A 22,197-nucleotide genomic window follows, 5' to 3' on the forward strand; every position below is an offset into this window, starting at 1 on the left:
ACAACTCTGTGAAAGTCCTTGAGCGGCCCAGCCAGAGCACAGACTTGAACCCAGTCAAACATCTCTGGAGAGACCTGAAAATGGCTGTCCACTGACGGTCCCCATCCAACCTGACAGAGCTTGAAAGGATCTGCACAGAAAGCAGAAAATCCCCAAATCCAGGTGTGCAAAGCTTGTCGCATCATATCCAAAAAGACTTGAGGCTGTAATCGCTGCCAAAGATGCTTCAACTAAGTACTGAGTTAAGGGTCTGAATACTTGCGTCAGTGTGTTATTTCAGTTTTGTCTTTGAAATAAATGTGCAAAGTTATCAAAAATCTGGTTTTTGCTTTGTCATTATGTGATATGGAGAGTAGATTGATGTGGGAAAAAAATAATTTAAAGCATTTTAGCATAAGGCTGCAACACAACAAAATGTGTAATATATATATATATATATATATATATATGCATACACAGTGCATTCAGAAAGTTTTTTCAATCATTTTTTTCAAATTTTATATATATATATATATTTGCCTATGGCAAATTGTTGTTTCTTGTTTTATGCAGAAATCTCATCACATTTTGGTTAGAATTATGCTTGATATAGAAAATAAAATACAGTAAGACATGAAAAATAAACTTCAGATATATTCTCTGAAAACAATGTGTATTTAAAAATGTTTCAAGTAAATTTATCTTGTTTTAAGGATGTTTAGATATTTTATCTGGGAAAAAAGACAAAAATTCTGATTAAGAAAATGATTCCTGGCAGTGTGAATCAAGTGGTTAATACTTAATGCCAACCTATTTACAGCTAATTCTAGAAGTTCAAACATTTGTGGTTTAAATTGGAGGAAGCAACAAACTGAAAGTACTGTTGGTCAGACTTCGCAAAAATGGGATGGCTTGATAAAGCGCTTGCATGACAATTAAAAAAGACAAATTATTGTTTTAGTCTGACTGAAATCAAACTTTTTTAATCGAAGTGGATGTAAAACTAATGACTGTGAATGAAAAGTTAAATGGGATAATCACTAAAGTGAACCAAAAAATTCCACTTTCAAGGCCAGGGAGAAGCTAATTAGTCCACTTAAAGAGGTCTTTGTGTGTTTGTTCAATTTCACACATGCATACTGTACATAACTTATATTTGCCTTTTAATATATCTTAATTGGACAAATAAAAATGGCTTTATTTTATACACTGATCACAGACAGGTCCATTGTCTGTATGAATGTAGTGGAAAAAAGAGTAGCACTGAAATATGCCTATTGGCCTATTGGTCTGGTGCACCTATTCATGCAGTTGCCCCACGCAAAATATTTCTATGGAAAACGGTATGAATCTAAATAAATAATCTTGATTACAAAATCAAGGGAAATAACTGGCAATTATGATTTGTGTCCTAATCATGCAGCCATGTTTATGTCAATCATTCCTGTGATCACAGTCATACTCACGTGTTGTGTGACGAGGAGATCCAGTAATGAGACAGGGGGTTGTTCATGTCCTCTGGCCGCACCTGATCCAGCTGAGAGTCCCAGATAGTGTTCTCCTTAGAGAACAGATACGTCAGGAACTGAAAGCCACAAAACATAGAACACAGTTACGTTAAAAACGATAACAAGCATCACCTGGTGCTCAACATATAGATTTTCCAGGAACTAAAAAGAAAACTGTATATTTAGAGCTTAATGTCACTTTCCATAAACAGGGGTGTGAAAATAAGAAGTCAACTTTTTGGTTTTTTCAATAAATGGTCAGTGAAATCTGCTTCACATGCAAGAAATGTTGATGAGCAGCCTCTGAAGGTCAAACTACGTTATCTATTTTTATAACACTTTGAGAACAAATGTTGGTTTGTAATAAATTAAACTTATTTTTGCTGTAAATTCAAGAAATATTAGTTTGATCATATTTTTCTTCACAATTTTTCCTTAACATCTGCTAAACATTTTAAAAAGATCAGATTTACAAACATACTAAATCTTAAACATCTCAAAGGCATCTGCTGAATGTCTTATTGAGATCAGAGACATACTTATTGACTTACATTGTCTTATAGATGTATTGCAGATGAGCAAACAACCTTAAAAAAAAATACGTCTTCCAGATGTAAACACACACATCAAACAGACGTCTGGGTGATGTACAGTACTGTGCAAAAGTTTTAGGCACTTGTGAAAGATGTTGCATAGTGAGGATGTCTTGAAAAATAATAACATAATTAGTTTTCATTTATCACTTAATGTCATGCAAAGTCCAGTAAATATAAAAAAGCTAAATCAATATTCGGTGTGACCACCTTTGCCTTTAAAACAGCCCCAATTCTCCTAGGTACACCTGGACACAGTTTTTCTTGGTTGTTGGCAGATAGGATGTTCCAAGCCTCTTGGAGAATTCATCACAGTTCTTCTATCTATTTAGACTGTCTCAATTGCTTCTGTCTCTTTATGTAATCTCAGACTGACACGATGTTCAGTGGGGGGCTTTGTGGGGGCCATGACATCTGTTGCAGGGCTCCCTGTTCTTCTATTCTAATCTTTTCTATTTGCAAAAGTAATGTTTGGGAGTCTAACATTTATATTTCCTATTGAAACAATAAAGCTGAAGATATAAATACCCATCTTAAGACAAATGCTTTTGTGAAACATCTTATGTGCCTAAGACTTTTGCACAGTACTGTACGTGTGCTATCAGGGGTCCAAATGAATAGGCTCTAACAGTCTGTTGCCAAAACATTTGTGCCTTTAATGCTAATCCAAACAGTTCATGAGTTATAATTAATGTTGATGATTCACTGAATGACCTGTTTATATTACATGTTTCAAAGATCACTAAGTCTAATCTAAAACAAGATGTCACAAACTAAAGCCACAAGCATCCTGGAAGACACCTCTTTTGCAAAAGCGATGCACCAAATTAAGAAAGCGTCTTCGCACTGCAATGCCTTTAACTTGTTGCATGAATGAACGACTCTTTTTAGTTTTTAGTAATTTAGTGGCAATTTCAGAGGACATCAGATCATATCTATTAGGTGCAGTAACTGCTAATATCATCAATGTCTCATTCAAACAGTTGAACGTTTTTGCAAATAGTACATGGATGTAAAAAGATCCACATTATGCATTTCAGTAATAAATGAAGTGAGGTGAGTAAAGCAGGAAGTGTTGTGGGTGGAGCGTCACCTCGTCCTGATGAAAGTACGGCTGCTCGATCTCTCGTAGAGGATCTTTCAGGTAATGGAACATGAACTCCTGCACCTTGTTATTGTCTGTGGCCCAAAGCTCCTGACAAACGTACAAACACATTATTCATTATTGTAGTACAGTATTGCAGTACTCTGTACCCTCAAGGGCTGGGTGATATGGCCAAAAATATTATCACGATAACTTTTTTTATATCGTTTGATATCAATTTTTAATCACACTATACATTTAATACCATTAATGGGGGAGGAAATGCATTCCACATGTTTGTTAGACCTCAGGAATGAATTAGACATAACATTTTTGTTTACAAGTAAACTCCAAAGGGTAAGCTACCTTTAAAGTATACTCAGTTTAGGGTTTAATCCTACATAAGGTGTGTGTAATGAAATTTCACCAATTTCATCATCTTCAGCTGACTCCACTGAAAATCTTTATGATGCTCCACACTCCAGACAAGTATGTGGCGGTAATGACTTATAACTGGACTGCCAGCTGTCAATAAACATCACATGAAGGAGAAACACTTTCTTGCCTGTGACAGCGCTATGGATCATGAAAAAACATTTAACGAAATATTACATAAATAAACAGCAATGGTGTTGATGTCGCAGTTGCTGTTATGTTCAGTCGATAGCTGTATTGCATTGTCAGTGCAGTCTTGTTCGGCATACAATGATATCATATTAGCCGAATAGCTAGCTAGCGGCAACCTAGCCTCATTACCAGTTTCCATGACAGCAGGGCTATGTAGCCGCTAGCCTGACTGTGATTCAGTTAGCTAGTTGTGTGTATAACTTTGCCGAACTGCTTGCGTTTTTAGCAACATGTACCTAATCCAATCATCTAGATGTAGAACATAGGCTAAATATCGAAAATTACTCAAAACTTTATCATCGATATCTAAAGTGTTTTTTTCAATAAATATCGATACCGTTTTATCGCCCAGCCCTACCCTCAACAAAAACACATCACACCGTACCAAGGATGGGTCAGGATGGTTGACTAGTCATCCACAAATCGAGTAGTCCAATATGTTTTTTTTTTTTTTTTACTATTTAACCATGAGGTACAAATTTAAAGGAATATTCAAGGTTCAATACAAGTTAAGCTCAATCGACAGCATTTGTGGCATAACGTTGATTGCCACAAAGACTAATTTAGACTCGCCCCTCCTTATAAAAAAATAAAATAAAAGCATAAATCAAGGTTACAGTGAGGCACATACAATGGAAGTGAATAGGGTCAATTTTTGGAGAGTTTAAAAGGCAGAAACATGAAGCTTATTATTTTATAAAAGCACTTACATTAATTCTTCTCTTTTTCTGATTAAAACTTTTTATTGATTCATAGAACTGACCAATAAAAGCAAAACATATATTCACAGAATCAACATTTACCCCCACTATTACCTCTCCCAATCCCCAACCCCACCCTGACCCTCAACAAACATCCCTGTGGTCACACGAGTATAAAAAACAAAACAAAAAAATATATAATAATAATAATAATAACAATAATAATAATAATACACATTTAAAACTATCTTTCTCTCTCCACTGTGCCTTCCCTAGAGCCCTCCAAGAAGGCCAAACAGCTGCTCCAAATAGCTGCTCCATTTCCTATCAAAGGAATCTAGGTTCCCAAGCCTTCTACATGACATTTCCTTGAATGCCGCCACCCTCCCCATCTCTGTGCACCAATCTTGAAACGAGGGCGCTCCAGCTGACTGCCATCCCCATTGAACAATCTGTCTGCTGATCATAACACTGGCTAGGACTACATTTTTTGTGTTTATCCTCTATATTAATGACCGCCCCATCGCCTAAAATACAGAGTCTGGGGCAAAATAAATTTGAGTGCCCAATACGTCACATATAAAACTCTGAACCTTCCACCAAAATTCTTGAATCTTAACACACCACCAAAAAACATGGGTTGTGTCTCCATCTTCTGATTGGCATCGCCAGCAGGTGGGTGTGTCTTTAAGACCAAGCCTATACAATCTAGAGAGGGTCCAACAGAATCTATGTAAAATCCTGAATTGCATAATGCGCACCCTTGCATCTCTAGATGTAGACTTGACGTTTTTTAGAATCCTAGCATACACTCCCTCCTCCAATATCAAGTTTAAATCTTTCTCCCATAATCTCTTGATAAAAGTTAAAGCTCCATCCCCCAGACTCTGAATTAGCAGGGAGTAATACACTGATGCCTCATGACCTTTTACAAAAGCAGTAATCACCACTCCCAGAGTATCTGCCACTTTAGGGGGGTGTATGCTACTCCCAAAAATAGTACAGAGCAGGTGGCGCAGCTGTAAATACCTAAAGAACTGAGATCTGGGAATCCCAAAATGTTGAACCAAATTTTCAAAGGATCTCAATACTCCACTCTCATATAGGTCACCGAGCGTATTTGTCACGCTGGTGAAGATTCCTCAATCAGCCACCGGAGGTCTGCCTCGCCTGAGTTTTAACATTGGACTACATTTCCCAAGTACCCACATACCTGGACTGATTACTGCGTACCTGTTCCACATCACTCAGACTATTTAAGCCCTATGTGTTTGTTCACTCGTTGTGAAGTCTTGTTTGCCCCAGCTACATTTCTGAGCGTTATTATTTCCTGTGTTGTTCTACCCGTGTATGACTCTGCCTTGGATTACCTCTTTACGTATGTTTGCTGCCTGCCTACCACTGTATTTGCCTGGACTATTTCTATTGACGTTTGCTGCCTGCCCCGATCCTCTGACTTTTTCACCACGTTACTGCTCTGCCTCTGATATTGTTGATTGCCCTGGTTATTCGACCCATGCTTGTCTCTACTCTGAACTTGCTGTATTAAATAAACCACACATGGATCCCACTCAACCTGAGTCATTGTTACAGTATTAACCTCCCTCACAATCCAATCTGTCCAGCAGAAAGGGGACTTATTAATACATGATTTTGGGTTCAGCCATATGCTCGAGGCAACATTTAAATAAATGTCCGAATTAAACACTCTGGACACTTTTGTTCATACCGAGTGCAAATGCAAGATAACAGGGTGTTACTTAACTTCTCCGGTTAGTTTAATAGAAAGGCTTTGCAATGGCGAAATAGGGCCAAGAACTTCCTGTTCAATACAAAACCAGGGAGGGGCTCTCTCAGGTGGAAGCGACCAATGAGCCAAATGTCTGAGACTGAATGCATAATAATAAAACAAAATCTTGTGTAGGCCTAGCCCACCTTTGTAAATCGGCCCATGCAACTTACTGAAATGTAATCTGGGACGTTTACCATTCCAAATGTAGGACTTTGCTATGCTATCAAATTGCTTGAAATAAGAGAGGGGGACATCTATAGGGAGAGATTGTAGTAGGTAGTTAAATTTTTGAATACAATTAATTTTAATAACATTAACCATCCAAATCATAGATAAATGTAATGAAGCTCACCTGCCCACATCCCTTTTTATTAAAGGGCCAAGACTAACTCTAACTAAATCACACAAATTTGCTAGGAATAAAATACCCAAATACTTAATGCCCTGTTTGGGCCACTGGAAGGCGCCCGGCTAAAAAGCCGTTACCAGGCAGTACGCTGTCAGAGCCAAAGCTTCAGATTTAGACCAATTAACTCTGTATCCTGAGAACTTAGAAAAGGAATTAATAATTCTGTGGAGGCAAGGCATAGATCTAGTAGGGTCGGAGATGAATAATAAAATATAATCCGCGTAAAGCAAAAGCTTATGCGCCACACCTCCCGCCATCACCCCTGGAAAATCATCCTCCTTTCTTATCGCGGCTGCTAATGGTTCCAGGGCAAGACAGAACAATAATGGGGAAAGAGGGCAACCCTGCCGGGTGCCCCTATTCAGAGTAAAATAATCTGAAATTAATCCATTTGTTTGTACTGTCGCTACCGGGTGTCTATAAGTAACTTAATCCAGCCAATAAAAGTATTCCCGAACCCGTACATTTCCAAAATCTTAAAAAGATAATCCCATTCTACCATATCAAACGCCTTTTCGGCGTCAAGTGAGATGGCAGCAACCGGAGTCTGACCATTCACCACTGACCACATAATATTGATGAAATGCCTAATGTTATCAGAAGAGCTATGGCCCCGAATAAACCCCACCTGATCTAAATGTATAAGAGATGTCATAACTTCACTTAATCGGTTAGCAAAATTTGACAATATTTTAACGTCTAGCTGGATCAGGGAAATTGGACGGTAACTCTTACATTCACTTGGATCCTTGTCCCTGATCCGGGCTTGTGTCATGGTTGGCTGAAGCTTTCCATTCTTTAATGATTCCGTATAAACTTCCAGCAAAAGTGGAGCCAGATCTGTAGCATAAGATAAAAATAAAAAAAATCAGCGGCAAAGCCGTCTGGCCCCGGAACCTTGCCTGTAGGCAAGGCCTTAATTACCTCACCAAGCTCCTTCAAGTTTATCTCAGAATCAAGAGAATTTTTTTGCTCAGTCGTCAGTTTAGGAAGTTCTAATGGTTCCACAAAGTTTCTAATATCATCATCAGTAGATTAAGATGTGGAACTATAGAGATCAAGATAGAATTCTTTAAAAGCATTATTCATTTTTCACCACCAGCAGATTTCACTGAGGGAATGGTAGAAAAAGACTCTCTCTGTTTTATATATCTAGCCAGAAGCTTCCCTGCTTTGTCCCCCGACCCAAAGTATGACTGTCTTGCCCTGAATAGCCAAAACTCCACCTTCCACGACAAAATAGTATTATATCTGTATTTCAATCAGGTCAATTCTCTGAGGCCACTCTGAGATGACATTCGTGGCTTCAGCTCTGCCTCGGCACATTTAATATTCCCTTCCAATTCCACTAGTTCTTGTGCTTTGGATTTTTTGGTGAATGAGGCATACTGTATGATCTGACCCCTAAGAACTGCCTTAAGTGCCACCCAAGCCACGCCCACAGAGGATACAGAGCACCAGCTGGTCTCCATATAGACACTGATTTCAGCCTTTAGCATTTGTTGGAATTCAGGATTTTGCAAAAGGGATACATTAAAGCACCAACTATATGATTACTTTTTCTCCATATGTGGCAACACCTCTAAACTCACCAGGGCGTGATCTGAGTCTAAAATGTTTCCAATTGAACAATCAACAACAGATGAAATGAGGGACTTTGATATAAATAAAAAAAAAATCTATTCTAGAGTAAATCTTATGGACTGAAGAAAAAAAATGTATAGTCCCTACCAGATGGGTTCAAAAGTCTCCAAATATCTGTAAGACCAAGATATTTACACATCCTGTGAAGCATCACTGTTGCTCTAGGGGGCTAGCACACTTTTGCTTCACTATGATCAAGGACTGAGTCCATCAAAAGATTAAAGTGTCCTCCCAATATCATTTCATGAGGGGTGCCAGCGGCTTGCAACATCCCTTCAAGATCTATAAAAAAGCCCTGATCATCAATGTTAGGTGCATAAATATTAGCCAAAATAAGACCTTGCTCCTGAATGTTAGCTAAAACAATAATGACTCTTCCTAATTTATCTTTACTCTGTTTGAGACATTTGAATTGTAGATATTTACTTCAGTGTATTGACTCCCCTGCTCTTACTCGAGACAGCCCTATAAAAAAAATGCCCACGCCATATCTTCCCAAATTTGTCAGCTTCCTGCGGAAAAAGGTGCGTTTCTTGAAGAAACACTATATCATATCTCTTAAGCTTAAGAGAAATATCCTTCCTTCTTTTTATGGGGTGCCCCAACCCATTCACATTCCACATGGAGAGAGACAATCCACTCATATTAACATTTGACATTTTGGCGTAAGAAAAAATAGATTGTGTCAAAAACAGGATTATAAAGACCACATTCCAACATTAGTGCAACAGTCAAACCTCGAACATTCCCCAGAACCAAACAAACAGAAAAAATTAAATGTGCGCATTAACCCCACGCACAACAACGCAACTGGCGTCCATCCCTCCAAACTCAAACAGTCCATTCACGCCTATGAAAGCCCCCAAGACAACTTTGCTGTCGGATTGCTCAAGTCCGGTGTTTCTATACAAATTTTGTGAGACAGAATTACACAGCAAAAGATAATCTATAAAACAAACTCCAGCCAATAGGCAGAATAAACACAAAGAGTATGTAGCTTCATCCATAAAACTGTCCTAAAGGTGTATTATTCTAAAAAATAAACTCAGCCGCTAAGCGGAACCAGCACAAAAAGTGCGCGCAGATTCTTCAGACAGTCAAATTAATGTTTAGTTAGCCGGTCCATTCGGCTGCAACATGAGTGCAAGTAAATTACATACGCCAATGACTTAGCCAGAAATACTCCACAAAATAAACTCCAGTCAATAGGCGGACTAAGCACAAAGAGCGTGTAGATTCATCCAAAAACCGCACTGAAGGTGTGTTGCTCTACAAAATAAACTTCAGCCACTTGGCGGAACCAGCACAAAAAGAGCACGCAGAATCCATTCGGCTGCAACGTGAGTACCACAAAGTGACTTATTTCATTGACTTTATGAAGGACATTGCTTGCTGTGGGCATGTTAATTTTTTACGGCCATTCTTAACATCTATTCTCAATTTGGCCGGGAATATCAGTGCAAAAGTGACCTTCCGTTGATGTAAGTTTCTTGCATTCCTTGAATCGATCACGTTTCTCTCTTGTCGAGTTTGCAAAGTCTGGGAACAAGAAAATGCTGTTGTTTTTCCAAGAAAGTCTTCCTTTACTCCTCGCCTCGTGTAACACAAGATCTTTATCGGATGATCTCAGATATTTGGCCAGAATTGATCGGGGCCTGTCTCCTTCCGCGGATTGCCGAACCGGAACCCTGTGAGTTCACTCAATTTCCAGCTTATGGCCTGCTATGTCGAGCAGACTCGGAAAGAGCCCATCTAGGAATTCCATCATATCCTGTCCTTCTTCACCCTCAGGAATTCCAACAATATGGACGTTATTCTGCCGGCTACGGTTTTCCATGTCCTCCAACTTCTCCTAGACATGCTCCAAATCCACCTTGGTTGCTAGCGGATTAGCAGATAATTCCCTCTCCGATGACTCCAGAAAATCGATCCGTTTCTCGACATCCCCCACTCTTGTAACCATATCAGTGAATTTCGCCTCCATGGCAGTGATCGATCAACGTATCACAGCAAGATCCTCAAAGTCAGCAACGACATTCGTCAGCACTGTCGACATGTTCAACATCTCTCGCCGCATTTCCCGCACATCTCCGACCAACGGAGGCCCACGGCCTGCTCAGGGGTGTCAGCTTGAGCACATTAGTGTCTTTTAATGTCTCCAGAGCCTGAGGATTTTGAATTTTTTGACATATTGTCCTCCTAGAACAGTTATGGAACAGAGTGTATCGAATCTCACCGGTTTATGTCATAAAAAATATTAAAACTAGCAAAGTGCACAGAGCTGGCCGTTCACACGTCACGTGACTCCCATTAATTCTTCTCTTAAAACTCATGAATTACTTGAGCTATAAAGTTGTTTAAATAGTAATTTTTATGGTCGTTTTAGGGTTTACGGTGTTACGTCACCAATGCCATGGCAACAAAGTTGTAAAATTGGATATAACAACACAGAAAAGTTTAGTAAGTGATTTTATCACACTAAAATCATGTTAACACGCATAATGTTTATGTCTTGTGGCTTTACTTTTAAAATATTTGAGTATTTTAATGTTTATGGATTGGCCCTGTTCACTTCCATAAGTAAGTGCCTCACTCTAACCCACATTTTCAAGTAGGTATTTCTGCAGCCATGAGATCTCCAAACAGGGGTGAAACTCCAAATGAGGGTGTAAAAATTCCACAAGGGGGCAGAGTTAATCCAGAAGGGGGTTGGGCCAACTCCAAAAGGCACTTCCACTCACAGTTAGGGGTTGGCGACTCTGTATGTCTTTGCTGGTGGTTTGGAGCTCCCGCCCTTTGTCAGAGCATACAGTTATATCCTTATCCAGATTCTCCTTCTTTTTTTTTTTTTTTAAGGGACGAGTTAAAATACATTTTTATAGTAATCAACATTTTGCCACAAATGCTGTCGATTGATCTTAACTTGTTAAACAGTAAATTATTTTTGTGTTTCTTGTTACTACTTCATACAGGACAATCCCCATGATGACAGATGAAGTATGTCCAGGAATCTATTCATTCTACTCACCTGCATACCTGAAGAATGTACTTTATTAATGGCCAATCAAATACAGTACATACTTTGAAAGTACGCAAATTGGACGCAGTTTGAGTTATACCGTCAGCACAGTAAACTCTGAGAAATTGCATCTCTATTGTCATTCTCTTTACAAGCAACAGCCATCAAAGCAGTGCATGTGTATCAAATTAACCACCTTCCACAATTTAAAGGCAATTTCTGATGGACTTCCATATTTACACATAATCTGAAGGTCATTTTTGTTAAGACTTTGACAGCTTTGTACAATAAAATGTTATAAAATATTCAGGCTATTTCTTTGTTGAATATCTGTCAGTTATCCTATTGAAGGGCTGCATAATCCGGATCATTTTGTAATTGTTGGTCTACTTTAGGTGACCAGCTGACAATGACCAAAAAATCAGGACATATAAGAGAACTCCCCAGCCACACTCGAACTGTATCGGTTTCTTTATGTCTTGCTGGGGGTTTTTTTCAATGTCTTGTGACAAAAACGTTACATTAAGCATAAAATTAAATTAAAAATGCACCTCAAGACCCCAGTCCAGTGTGTGAACATCCCTCAAAGGGATAGCTCAAATCAAGAAAATATGCAGTTGTCCAAACACTTACGCTGTATAAACAAACAACACTATGTATGCAAATACTGTGTGAATGGATCTCTCACCTTCTGATGTTCGATGAGGAAGTTCTGGAAGTCCTCCAGCGAGATCTTCTGCTCCGGTCTCTCAATAAACCTGCAAGAACACAACAGATCAGTCGAATGGTGGTTGATTACATCTTGAGACAGAGGAGTATATGAGCAAATGTTGAATTTGTCATTCTTTGATATGATGATTAATTAATCTCATATTAAAATTAGCTGAATAAAGCCCAGAAATAAAGCTAATTCAAAGACATTACATTATTGTAGTAGACAAGTAAAGCATTGAATAGACAAAGTAGTTTTAGGAGTCAATTTATTGTTATATGTAATATTTACATACAGTTGTTCTCAAAAGTTTGCATACCCTTGGAGAATTGGTAATATATGTACCATTTTTAAAGAAAACATGAGTGAGCAGGCAAAACACATTTCTTTTATTTCTTATAGGATTCATATTCAACTGTAGGTTATAACAGAATGGCACAATCATAAAACAAAACATGGCAACAAAGAAAAAAATGAAATGACCCCTGTTCAAATGTCTGCATACCGTTAGTTCTTAATACAGTGTATTGCCCCCTTTAGCATCAATGACAGCGTTCAGTCTTTTGTAATAGTTGTCTATGAGGCCCCAAATTCTTGCAGGTGGTATAGCTGCCCATTCGTCTTGGCAAAATTCCTCCAGGTCATGCAAAGTCTTTGGTCGTCTTGCATGAACCGCACGTTTGAGATCTCCCCAGAGTGGCTCGATGATATAAAGGTCAGGAGACTGTGATGGCCACTCCAGAACCTTCACCTTTTTCTGCTGTAACCACTGGAGGGACAACTTGGCCTTGAGCTTAGGGTCACTGTCATGCTGGAAAGTCCAAGAGTGTCCCATGCGCAGCTTTCGTGCAGAAGAATGCAAACTGTCTGCCAGTATTTTCTGATAACATGCTGCATTCATCTTGCCATCAATTTTCACAAGATTCCCCATGCCTTTAGAGCTCACACCCCCCAAAACATCAGTGAGCCACCACCATACTTCACAGTGGGGATGGTATTCTTTTCACTATAGGCCTTGTTGACCCCTCTCCAAACATAGCGCTTATGGTTGTGACCATAAAGCTCTATTTTGGTCTCATCACTCCGAATTACAGTGTGCCAGAAGCTGTGAGGCGTGTCAAGGTGTTGTCGGGCATATCTGTGGCACTGGTGCAGTAAAGGCTTCTTTCTGGCAACTCGACCATGCAGCTCATTTTTGTTCAAGTATTGTCGTATTGTGCTCCTTGAAACAACCACACCATCTTTTTCCAGAGCAGCCTGTATTTCTCCTGAGGTTACCTGTGGATTTTTCTTTGTATCCCGAACAATTCTTCTGGCAGTTGTGGCTGAAATCTTTCTTGGTCTACCTGACCTTGGCTTGGTATCAAGAGATCCCTGAATTTTCCACTTCTTAATAAGTGATTGAACAGTACTGACTGGCATTTTCAAGACTTTGGATATCTTTATATATCCTTTTCCATCTTTATAAAGTTCCATTACCTTGTTACGCAGGTCTTTTGACAGTTCTTTTCTGCTCCCCATGGCTCAGTATCTAGCCTGCTCAGTGCATCCACGTGAGAGCTAACAAACTCATTGACTATTTATACACAGACACTAATCGCATTTTTAATAGCCACAGGTGTGGGAAATTAACCTTTACTTGCCATTTAAACCTGTGTGTGTCACCTTTTGTGTCTGTAACAAGGCCAAACATTCAAGGGTATGTAAACTTTTGATCAGGGCCATTTGGGTGATTTCTGTTATCATTATGATTTAAAAAGGAGCCAATCAACTATGTGATAATAAATGGCTTCATATGATCACTATCCTTAAATAAAAGACAGTTTTTTTGCATGATCAGTCATATTTTCAAAATTACACAATTTCTGCCAGGGTATGCAAACTTTTGAGCACAACATTAAGCCTATCACTGACCTACAGTCCACAGCAATCCATTCTGAAGTCAAGTTAATCTAGTCCAAACAGTGCTTTTACTAGATTTTAAGTCTTTAAATAATTGTGTGTGCATGAAAGAAGAGAGTGAACGATACCTTTGCAGCAGAGGAATCTCCATCTATAAGAGAAACAGACATGGTGATTGTGAGAGTAATACATTTAATGCATGATCCTGTAACTAAACCCACTTAAATACAGTAAAACACACTAAAACACAGACTGTTGTCTAGACGTCTAAAACCCACCCGCACAGACCCATCATAACCTAATGAACTCATCTGATGAGATATCAAACAGCCCTATAACAGCAAACAATTTATTTTCATATACATTCTGCTTGACATGAGTGATTAAATCAACCAAGGCAAACAGACACACACACACACACACACACACACACACACACACACACACACACACACACACACACACACAGATGGCTTGTGAGTACAGGGGTCATTCGGGTACTGTGTATGTGCGTTGTTTAGTGTGGCCTAATGGCTTTTAGCCGAGGGATCTTGCGGCGTTTTAAAAGGGCCAGTATTGACGTGAAGGCCATTTGAGAAGTGGGGCAAACAGTGACGTCTGATGGGCGTAAGTGCCTCAGAGTTGAATGAAAAGGGGTCTACACCTCGCCCTGCTCCAAAAACATATAAATAACACACATGAATAAATAAAAGTGTAACTTACTGATTTCTGTGCATCAAACATCAGACTGCGGTACAACTGAGCGAAATGACTGTACGATACATCTCCATTCCTCAGCTCTCCGTCCTAACAAAGATAAACAAATTCAATTAAAATGAATTAAATTGATTAATATTTTTTTTTAATAAATCAAACAAATTCAATTAAATTAAATTGATTAATAATTTTTTTTAATAAATCAAATGACATTATAAATAAAATTGATGAGAAAATAAATTATAAAAAACACAGTAAATAAAAATAAAACAAAATCAAGCAACTGAAATTACAAAATAAAAGGTAAGAAAATTAAAAAAGTCAATTAAATGAACAAATATATGAATGAAAAAGAAATAAATCAAATGAGATTTCAAATATAAAATGAATGCAGTAATATAAAAATAAAATTAATAAAAACAATTACAGAATACAATTTAATAAAATAAACAAATAAATTAATACATTATAAATAAACAACATTATAAAAAAATCAAACAAATTAAATTACAAATACAACGAGAATTAAAATAAAGAAAAAACAAATAACCAAAAATAAAACTAATGTGAGAATATAAAGTAAAAATAATCATAAAAAAAAAATACAAAATGCACAACTTAAAAAAACAAAAACAAACAAATAAAATTACAATTAAATAAAATTAACTTGGACACAGATTAAACCTATATATAAGAAAAAAATAACCATTAAATATTAATCACAATTTACACTCAAACTACAAATTAAATATTACAAAGAACCCATATAAAACTCAAATAGAGGAATATAAATAAATATAGAGTTGGGTGTGTTACCGGAAGTTTCTCCCGTAAGAACCTCATATTGGGAACTCTGTAGTTGACTTGACACAACATACTTTTCAAATCCTTACAGGAAATTCTGCAAAGAAAACACACATTTTGGAATGTGATTATAAAATGTTTCACATTGTGACGTCAACGGTTAGATTTCCGAGGAAGTCCAGTATTGTTGCAGGACAATTAAAACTCCAAATGTTCGTTGCATTATTTCATTCATCTAAGTTTTAGTGTTCTCATCTTTGTGTTTTTCAGTAAAGACCAAATAAATACATTTAATAAATCAATAAAACATGTAAAGTCTTCTCAGTGTTAACCTCATTAAATGATGTCTGTTTAAACTTGATGTATGTATACATATACTGTACATGCATGTATACTGTCTGTATACATGTGCATTAATATGCTTGTTGTATGCATGTTTTATGTAAACAAACGCATGTTTGTAGCATATTTCATGTGTAATACATGTGTATTACATAATATATTTAATACTGAACATAGAGATTATATAAATACACATATATATTTATGTGTGTGCTTTTCTGTATGTTAGTTTACTGCATGTATACATACGTAGGTATACACATTTTGTTACAAAGTGAAGAGGCAACTTTCCACACTGAGTGGATAAGATCATTCACTTTTATTTGATTTAGTCACAGATGTTTGGCAAACTGTAAATGTCACATCTCTACATACGAGCACCGTTTCAACTGAACACAACACCTTAAACTGAGTCTCTACACCCCTCCTGTGTGTGCATGTGTGCACTCCTACACACACATTCATGTTCTGATCTTTGTTTCCTGTTGCAGGATGTGCCATCCCCGAGTTCTATTTACCCAAAAGGAGTGTGTGAGCATGTGTGAGCGTGTATGTGTTCAGACTGATAAGGCTCAGTAACTCTGAGTCAGCTATTTTTTTTTCTTTAAGTGTATATCGTAATGTAAAGACACTCAGATAGATGAGATTGAGATAAGAACATCAGTTCAGCAGGAAAACCTTGATTTCAAACACAGACCATATTCACCTCTCAACAATTCACACACACATCTACGTATATATTAAAACACGGCTAATGATCTAGAGTCCAGTGGCGGCGTGCTTTACACCACTGCATCCGACGCTTTGCATTGCACTTGGTGATGTATGGCTTGGATGCAGCTGCTCGGCCATGGAAACCCATTCCATGAAGCTCTCTATGCACTGTTCTTGAGCTAATCTGAAGGCCACATGAACTTTGGAGGTCTGTAGCCATTGACTCTGCAGAAAGTTGACGACCTGCAGAAAGTTGACGAAAGCTTCTTCAGAAGCTTTGCAATATAGCCTTTTATATAGTGCAACAGAGACTGTCCATTGGCAGAGGTTCCGAAGTGTTTTTGCTCTTCGTTTTTAAGAACCATTCATTGTAAAGGTGTTCCCAACTCCTTTAATTCAATAAAGAGCTCTAAGCCCTGAACCAAACTAACCAGTATTGAGATGAATCACAACAATAACAAATTTGATTTGACAAGACTGTGTACTTGATGACTTTATCAAGGGAATGAATGAGCTACTTGTCGCGTCTGAGTTTTAATATCTTTTTAACATATTTTCTTATCAAAGAAAACCATTATTGCCTTTATTGGTCTGATGTTACAGCAGTGGTTCTCAACTGTTTTGCTTCAGCACCCAGATTTTACTGTCGACATCAAGTGGCGACCCAACAAGAAAAAACAATAACTTTCTTTTATTACATATAAAATAAATACGTTTTGCTCTTAATTATGAAGGAACCTTCTAGGCAACTCTTCTAGGTACAATTCAAAAATATAAATTTTACAAGTTATATTTTATCATTAGTTTTTCATCAAATTGGCCACATTTTAGCTTTTGAAAAATGTTCAAATTCAGCCTGTTCCTTCAGTTAATGTCTTGAAATTGCATATACACTATGTTGCCAAAAGTATTCGCTCACCCATCCAAATAATTGAATTCAGGTGTTCTAATCACTTCCATGGCCACAGGTGTATAAAATGAAGCACCTAGGCATGCAGACTGCTTCTACAAACATTTGTGAAAGAATGGGCCGCTCTCAGGAGCTCAGTGAATTCCAGCATGGTACTGTGATAGGATGCCACCTGTGCAACAAGTCCAGTTGTGAAATTTCCTCGCTACTAAATATTCCACAGTCAACTGTCAGTGGTATTATAACAAAGTGGAAGCGATTGGGAATGACAGCGACTCAGCCACGAAGTGGTAGGCCACGTAAAATGACAGAGCGGGGTCAGCGGATGCTGAGGCGCATAGTGCGCAGAGGTCGTCAACTTTCTGCAGAGTCAATGGCTACAGACCTCCAAAGTTCATGTGGCCTTCAGATTAGCTCAAGAACAGTGCATAGAGAGCTTCATGGAATGGGTTTCCATGGCCGAGCAGCTGCATCCAAGCCATACATCACCAAGTGCAATGCAAAGCGTCGGATGCAGTGGTGTAAAGCACGCCGCCACTGGACTCTAGAGCAGTGGAGACGCGTTCTCTGGAGTGATAAATCACGCTTCTCCATCTGGCAATCTGATGGACGAGTCTGGGTTTGGCGGTTGCCAGGAGAACGGTACTTGTCTGACTGCATTGTGCCAACTGTGAAGTTTGGTGGAGGGGGGATTATGGTGTGGGGTTGTTTTTCAGGAGCTGGGCTTGGCCCCTTAGTTCCAGTGAAAGGAACTCTGAATGCTTCAGCATACCAAGAGATTTTGGACAATTCCATGCTCCCAACTTTGTGGGAACAGTTTGGGGATGGCTTCTTCCTGTTCCAACATGACTGCGCACCAGTGCACAAAGCAAGGTCCATAAAGACATGGATGAACGAGTTTGGTGTGGAAGAACTTGACTGGCCTGCACAGAGTCCTGACCTCAACCCGACAGAGCACCTTTGGGATGAATTAGAGCGAAGACTGCGAGCCAGGCCTTCTCGTCCAACATCAGTGTCTGACCTCACAAATGCGCTTCTGGAAGAATGGCCAAAAATTCCCATAAACATACTCCTAAACCTTGTGGAAAGCCTTCCCAGAAGAGTTGAAGCTGTTATAGCTGCAAAGGGTGGGCCGACGTCATATTAAACCCTATGGATTAAGAATGGGATGTCACTTAAGTTCATATGCATCTAAAGGCAGATGAGCGAATACTTTTGGCAATATAGTGTATTATGTTGCATATATATTTGTGTTACATTTGTATTGTTTACTTGCAGAATTTGTACTATTTACAAGTATTTACATTGATATGTAGAACAGGTGCTTAATCGGTACTGTCTCTTTAAGACTACCGGCAACATATACCGAGTAAAGACAAGCTTAATTTCTTTAGCGCAGAATTTATTTTCATTTATTTTTTTACTCAACTTACTGTAAAAAACAGAAAGTGTATTAAAAGAGACATTATTCGATCCGAGTTCATGCAAACTTTTAATCTCAACATGCAGTGAAAGGACCTATGTGCCAATAACTTTCCACTATACTACTCGATCACTGGTGAGTGATTTCTGAACATTAACTAGCCAATGGCTAATCACAGACATTTTGAGTCGCATAGCGCGAGATTTGGTTGCACATGTGAGTGATTTACTTGCATTATACAGGGTTGCCATATAAAGTGAAAGATCGATCTTGGGATTTAAGAATCGATATCAAGATCGTTCAAACGAAGATTGCGATGCATGGGAAAATCCATATTTTTCCCCAGCCTTAGTTTTCAAAGATGAGGACAGGTCACACAACCTGTCAATGTTGGCATCTGTCTCATTTGACTAGCTTCTACCAAGTGACAGATGAATTTGCACTAAAACACCATTTGTTTAAATTTGATTGGACGTACAAGTCAATCAACATAAAAAGATTTCGGAAGCGTTTTTCCTCGCATTTAAAAGCAGATGAGCTGTTTTCAACTGCAACTTCTCTGATTGGTGGATCTTGCTTCAGGATTATGGGTAATGTAGTACTTTAAGCATTCAGTAATTTTGTCCTCAATAAAAAAGTTTAACTCCTAAAGACATGAATTGTAATTTTGCAATATATGTAGGAAATCATGAGCACTCACATTAAAATGAAGACTCCAGTCATATCAGGAACCTTATAAAAGCTGTTTTATTCTACATGGAGAGGGTCCGCACCTGGGGGCTGCCATGTTAGAATCATATGACCAGCCGAATACTACTCACTTAATCTCAGTAACTGGATAAATATAAGAAAGACTAAACTGTGTATTGCACATAGTTATTGCTCAATGGGGCAATTTAACTGTTCATGAGATGGATAGCCTGAGGGAAAAAACTGTTCCTGTGCCTGACGGTTCTGGTGCTCAGAGCTCTGAAGGGTTGGCCAGAAGGCAACAGGTCAATGTGGGTCTCCCACTTCAGGTCCTGTGAGATGGTAGTGCCCAGGAACCTAAATGACTCCACTGCTGCCACAGTGCTGTTTAGAATTGTGAGGGGGGTCAGTGTTGGGATGTTCCTCCTAAAGTCCACAATCATCTCCACCGTTTTGAGCGTGTTCAGCTCAAGGTTGTTTTGACTGCACCAGACAGACAGCTGTTTAACCACCCTTCTGTATGCAGACTCATCGTCATCTCGGATGAGGCCGATGACAGTGGTGTCATCTGCAAACTTCAGGAGCTTGACAAAGGGGTCCTTGGCGATGCAGTCATTGGTGTAGAGGGAGAAGAGTAGTGGGGAGCGCACACATCCCTGGGGGGCACCAGTGCTGATTGTACAGGTGCTGGAAGTGAATTTCCCCTGTCTCACAAGCTGCTGCCTGTCCATCAGAAAGCTGGTAATCCACTGACAGATAGACATGGGAACAGAGAGTTGGTGTAATTTATTCTGGAGTATAGCTGGGATGATGGTGTTGAAAGCCAAACTGAAGTCCACAAAAAGGATCCTTGCATATGTCCCTGGTCTGTCCAGATGTTGCAGGATATGATGCAATGCCATGTTGACTGCATCATCCACAGACCGTTTGCTCGATGAGCAAATTGAAGGGGATCTAGAAAGGGTCCAGTGATGTTCTTCAGGTGGGCTAACACCAACATCAAATGAATTCATGACCACAGACGTCAGGGCGACAGGTCTGTAGTCATTAAGTCCTGTGATTTTTGGTTTCTTTGGGATGGGGATGATAGTGGAACGTTTGAAGCAGCATGGGACTTCACACTGCTCCAGTGATCTATTGAAGATCTGTGTGAAGATGGGGGCCAGCTGGTTAGCACAGGATCTAAGACATGCAGGTGAGACGCCATCTGGGCCCCATGCTTTCCTTATTCTTTGTTGTCGAAAGACGCGGCTCACATCATCTTCACAGATCTTAAGTGCAGGTTGAGTAGCAGGAGGGGGGAAGAGGGGGATTGCAGGAGGTGTTGGTGTTTGTGTGAAGTGAAGGTCAGAGTGGGTGTGGGGTGTGAGATTGGGCCTTTCAAATCTACAGTAGAACACAATCAGGACGTCAGCCACAGTGTTGGGGGCAGGAGTCCTGTAATTCGTAAGTTGTTTCATGCCACTCCACACTGATGCAGGGTCGTTAGCTGAAAACTTGTTTTTTAGCTTCTCAGAGTATCTTCTTTTAGCCATTCTGATTCCCTTATTCAGTGTGTTCCTGGCCTGATTGTACAAGACTTTATCCCCAACTCTGTAAGCATCCTCTTTGGCCTGACGAAGCTGCCTGAGTTCCACTGTAAACCATGGTTTGTCATTGTTAAATGTTAAATAAGTCCTAGTAGGAATGCACATATCCTCACAGAAACTGATATATGATGTAACAGTATCTGTGAGCTCGTCCAGGTCTGTGGCTGCAGCCTCAAAAACACTCCAATCAGTGCAGTCAAAGCAGGCTTGTAGTTCCAGCTCTTTTTACAGTCCTTAATACAGGCTTAGCAGATTTTAATTTCTGTCTGTAGGTTGGAAGAAGATGAACCAGACAGTGATCAGATAGTCCCAAAGCTGCTCTAGGAACAGAGTGATATGCATCCTTTATTGCTGTGTAGCAGTGATCCAGTATATTTCTGTCTCTGGTGGGGCATGTAATGTGCTGTTTGTATTTGGGCAGTTCACGTGTGAGGTTTGCTATCCGAGTCCGGGTACTGTTGTTCCGTGTCTGTGATTTGATCAGCCAGCTGTTGCAGCACGGCATTCAAATACACGTTTGGTGCGATATATACACTCACCAAAATAAACGAGGAAAACTCCCGCGACGAGTAGAAAGGCTTACAGTTAATAGAGTGCTTCCAAATTAGGACAGCACATCTTCTTTAACGTTGTAACATCTGTACACCAACTTTCATTGATGTAAAAGCATGTTCCACCACCTCTCGTTTTCCCCGTTAACTCCGTGATGCGATCCGCTCTGAACAGCTGAAAGCCCAGCAGATGTAACACGCTGTCTGGAATGGCTTCACTCAGCCAGGTTTCTGTGAAGCACAAGGCAGCAGAGTTTGAAAAGTCTTTGTTTGTGCGGGTAAGGAGATGTAGTTCATCCGTTTTGTTAGGAAGAGAGCGGAGATTCACTAGATGAATGCTCGGCAGCGTTGTTTGAAAGCCCCGCCGACGGAGTTTGACCAGCGCGCCTGCTCGTCTCCCTCGCCTGCGTCTCAAGGCGCGTTTAAACAACACAGCCGCGCCTCCGACTAAAATGTCAAACAAAACGTCCGAATATTCAAAATCCGG

At 39.3% G+C, this 22,197-nt stretch overlaps 1 protein-coding gene across 3 annotated transcripts in view; it reads right to left on the bottom strand.

Moving 5' to 3' along the window:
* Window positions 1-22,197, bottom strand: part of LOC127419780 (1-phosphatidylinositol 4,5-bisphosphate phosphodiesterase gamma-1-like) — a 91,657-nt gene that overhangs the window by 36,932 nt on the left and 32,528 nt on the right. For all 3 annotated transcript variants that reach the window (XM_051661502.1, XM_051661500.1, XM_051661503.1), the window contains exons 6-11: window positions 15,504-15,588; window positions 14,694-14,777; window positions 14,099-14,121; window positions 12,045-12,114; window positions 3,174-3,275; window positions 1,446-1,564 (exon numbers count right to left, since the gene is read on the bottom strand). In XM_051661502.1, the coding sequence (XP_051517462.1) occupies window positions 1,446-1,564; window positions 3,174-3,275; window positions 12,045-12,114; window positions 14,099-14,121; window positions 14,694-14,777; window positions 15,504-15,588 (483 nt within the window). The remainder of the gene's footprint in view (window positions 1-1,445; window positions 1,565-3,173; window positions 3,276-12,044; window positions 12,115-14,098; window positions 14,122-14,693; window positions 14,778-15,503; window positions 15,589-22,197) is intronic.

Source organism: Myxocyprinus asiaticus, chromosome 29 (genome assembly GCF_019703515.2).
Source record: "Myxocyprinus asiaticus isolate MX2 ecotype Aquarium Trade chromosome 29, UBuf_Myxa_2, whole genome shotgun sequence".
Classification (NCBI taxonomy): domain Eukaryota; kingdom Metazoa; phylum Chordata; class Actinopteri; order Cypriniformes; family Catostomidae; genus Myxocyprinus; species Myxocyprinus asiaticus.